Raw genomic sequence first — 3,737 nt, 5'->3', positions numbered from 1 at the left:
CTTTCACCACCTCCATCATGGGTGGATTGAGTCTCTTTTGAGGTTGTCTCACGGGCTTAGCCTCTTTCTCCAACCGAATCTTGTGCATGCAAGTACTTGGACTTATCCCCTTGATATCGGCTACGCTCCACCCAAAAGCTTACCTATGCTCTTTCAACATGGTCACTAACCTATCCTCTTTCTCCTTTTTGAGTTGGTTTGAGATAATTAATGGAAGAGTGTTGTTTTCTCCCACGAAAATATATTTAAGGTGATTTGGGAGCGGTTTTGGTTCATGTTTTGGTGGTTTTATGGTGGAGGGTAGGGGTCTCTCTAGGTTGGATTCAAGAGGAAGAAAGGGGCCTTGTTGACAAAAGGAGTTGAGCAAGGCTAGTTGGGTGGGAGGCCAGTCAATTGCACAGGCTGCGTCATTTTGTGCCGGCTGCGCTCTCATTTGCAGGCTGCGCTTTCTGCTGGAGTCGGCTGTCATTTTTGCTATTCTCAACTTCCATTTCCCCAATTAGGGGCTCTTCTTTTTCCAAATCTTCGGAGTACTCCTGCACATCATGAGACAACACTACACGCAAACCTTCTTGCTCCAAATCGTTAGTGAGGGCAACCTCAAGGGGGTCCCTTTGACACAAATTATACTCTTGGGAGACAATTGGTTCAATGATGTTCAAGAAATAGCATGAATGTGAATTGCTAGGTTGTCTCACAGCATCATAGATGTTGTATGTGAGTTTCTTTTCGTCAAATACCATAGTGAGGTTCCCATTAGACACATCAAACTTTGTTTTAGAGGTTTTCATAAAAGGCCTCCCCAAAAGGATCGGAGTGGCCCTCGAGTCGGCTTCCATATCAAGAACATAGAAGTCGGCCGGCAAAGTTAAGTGGTATACCTCTACCAACACATCCTCCACCATCACCTTTGAGTAAATATTTGAGCGATCCGCAAGTTGGATCACTACGTCGGTTTTGTTCAAAGGTGGAAGTCCTAAGGTCTCATAAAGGGTGTAGGGCATGACATTAATTGATGCACCTAGATCTAACATAGCATGAGTGAAACTTTTCTTCCCAATTTAGCATGGTATAGTGAACATCCCGGATCGCCACACTTTTTGGGAAGGAATCTTTTAAAAATGGCGGGGACATGTTCACTTACCCTTACTTTGTGGGTTCCCTTTTTTGTGTTTCTCCTAGTCGTACAAAGTTCCTTAAGAAACTTTGCATACCTCAGGATACCTTTTAAAAGATTGAGTAGGGTAATGTTTACTTCACACTTCCTAAAGGTTTCATAGAGATCTTCGTCTCTTTCAAACTTTTTGGAGTGTGTGCGAGCTTGAGGAAAAGGTACCTCCACGTCATGGTCTTTCACTATCTCCTCAACATGATCATTGATGTTGTTTTTTGCTTTCCCTCCTTTGTCCTTGCTCAAAGGAGTCTTCATCTCTTCTCCACTATCCTTGGATGGTGAATCCTTTGCTTTGTGTACCACAATCTCTTCTTCCTCTTGTACCGCAATGTTAATGATCCTCTCATTTGACTTTGTCTTTCTCTTCTTCTTTGGGGGAGATTCTAAGTTTCTCCCCTTCCTCAAGGTCATGGCACTAGCATTCTCTTTTAGAGGGAATGTGGTGGAAGGGATTGAAGGGGAGTGTTTTTGGTTGCTCTTGGCAATTTCTTGGGAAATTTGGCCAATTTGGATCTCAAGGTTCTTCACCCTTGCATAATTTGAAAGCTTATCTGCATCCATTTTGTCAAACCTCTTGGTTGTCTCAGCTTGCTCTTTCATAAGAATCTTAAACATCTCCTTGGTGGATAAATCATCATCTCCTTGAGAGGAGGAGCTCCCTCTTTGAAAATTCTTGTGGTTGCTTTGGTGACCTTGGTTACCTGGATTCCCAAATTGGAAAGAACCTCCTTTTCCTTGTTGAAAGTTTTGGTTTCTTTGGTAATTTGGGTTGGGAACTTGTGAATTTTGGTTCCTTAAATGGTTGAATTGCCCATTTTGGAAACTCTTGGAAGTATCCCCTCCCCAACTAAGGTTTGGATTGTCCCTTGAGCCGATATTGTAAGTATTGCCACTTGGATCGTATTTGTAGTATCCACCCCCGGTGGGATTTCTAGAATTATAGTTACCATGCATCATGGCACTCACATTCTCCTTGCTTATCCCTTGTTCTTCCATGATGGGACAAGACTCCACCGGGTGTGGACTTTGATAATAATTGCACTCTACATTGGATCCTTGTCCTCCACCTTGATTGTTTCTCATTAATTGAGCTACCATTTTGGTGAGATCATCCACGGTCTTCTCAAGTTTTTGGTTGGAAAGAGAAGGTGTTTCAATTGAGTGGAGAGTCTTAGACCCTCGGCCCCTTCTCCCATAGCTTCTCGTGCTCGCGACTAGCCTCTCTATGATTTTATTTGCCTCCGCCATGGAGTAGTTGTCAACCCCACCACCCGTAGCGGCATTCACCGTTATTTGGTATTGTTGAGTAAGACCGTCATAAAAGTTAACCAAAATATCATCACCACTTAGCCCATGGTAAGGACATTGGGAAACTAACTTCTTGAACCTTTCCCAATACTCATACAAGCATTCACTTGGATCTTGTTCCGGAGAAGTGATGGCTATCTTGGCATGGTTGTGTCTTGAATCGGGGTAGAACTTTTCAAAAAATGCCGATTTCATGGCCTTCCAAGTACGAATTGTACCCGGTGGAAGGAAGAATAGCCAATCCTTTGCCGCATCTAGTAAAGAGAATGGAAAAGCTCTCAACTTAAATTGATCTTCCATGACACCATTTGGTATAGCATCTTCACACATCATATGGAATTCGGAAAGATAACGGTTGGGTTCATCCCTCGCATGCCCATGAAACTTGGGTAGATTGTGGATGAAGTAGCCCTTCAACTCAAAATTTGCATTAGCTACCATGGGTGGGTAGGCAATGCATAGAGGTTGAGTAATAGTTTCTTGCCCGGATCTCTCGGATGGTTCTTGTATCATTACCCATTCGTGGATATTCTACTTCTATTGGATCAATCGAGAGGGGTTCGAAGTCTTCCTCTTCAAATTGTCCTCCCCTTTGAGGTCGTTGATACCAAGGGTTGGTGAATAACCAAGAATATGCTCCAAATGTGTCTTCTTTGTTTGGAGTGGACTCACTATCTTGTTGGGAACTAGGCATAAACCTTTACACTAAACAAGATGGATTAGAACTACCACTTACTTTTAACAATAACAAGTAAATAAGAACAACAAAGTATAAATAACAACACAAGCTCTAGTTACGTTGCCTTCCCCGGCAACGGCGTCAAAATTTGATTAGTGAAACACTACGTCGCTAAATAATAGAATTAACTATCAAATTAACAATTTATAAGCCAAACTATACTCTAGATTACTCTAATTGATAAACCAATAAAGTGCAAGTAAGGGTCGATCCCAAGAGAAGGACTTTCAAACTAAAGACTTGAATTATAACCTATTGAATACTAATTAAGACTGTAACTACCAATTAAGACCCTAATGACAATTTAAACTCAACAAAAGGAACTAATCACAAACAATGGGTATTAACAATGTTCAACTAGTAGGAAACATAGATGGAAAAGGCATTTGATTGGAAACAACATGAAAATGAGTAAAAATGGAGACTTTGCTATTGTGGCAATACAACAAACACTTAATAAGCACAAAGTAATAATGAGAAAGAACTTGGTGTAATCTCTTCTTAGTCACCAACAAA

At 41.5% G+C, this 3,737-nt stretch overlaps 1 protein-coding gene across 1 annotated transcript; it reads right to left on the bottom strand.

Moving 5' to 3' along the window:
* Positions 1-407: 407 nt before the first annotated feature.
* On the bottom strand, positions 408-2,923 carry LOC141632483 (uncharacterized). The gene is made up of 2 exons (XM_074445029.1): positions 1,225-2,923; positions 408-1,027 (listed from the first exon to the last, which is right to left on the bottom strand). The coding sequence occupies exons 1-2, from the start codon at positions 2,921-2,923 to the stop codon at positions 408-410; spliced, it is 2,319 nt and encodes a 772-aa protein (XP_074301130.1).
* Between the last annotated feature and the right edge of the window lie 814 nt (positions 2,924-3,737).

The sequence above is a fragment of the Silene latifolia genome, chromosome Y (genome assembly GCF_048544455.1).
Source record: "Silene latifolia isolate original U9 population chromosome Y, ASM4854445v1, whole genome shotgun sequence".
In the NCBI taxonomy this organism is placed as follows: Eukaryota; Viridiplantae; Streptophyta; class Magnoliopsida; order Caryophyllales; family Caryophyllaceae; genus Silene; species Silene latifolia.
The sequence above is the reverse complement of the archived record's forward strand: the minus strand, read 5'-3'. Positions and strand labels throughout refer to the sequence as shown.

Coding starts and splice junctions, on each gene's coding strand:
- LOC141632483 (XM_074445029.1), bottom strand. CDS start 2,923: ATGGTAGCTAATGCAAATTTTGAGTTGAAGGGCTACTTCATCCACAAT. Junction 1,028..1,224: donor CCTACTCAATCTTTTAAAAG/GTATCCTGAGGT, acceptor ATGCTATGTTAG/ATCTAGGTGCATCAATTAAT.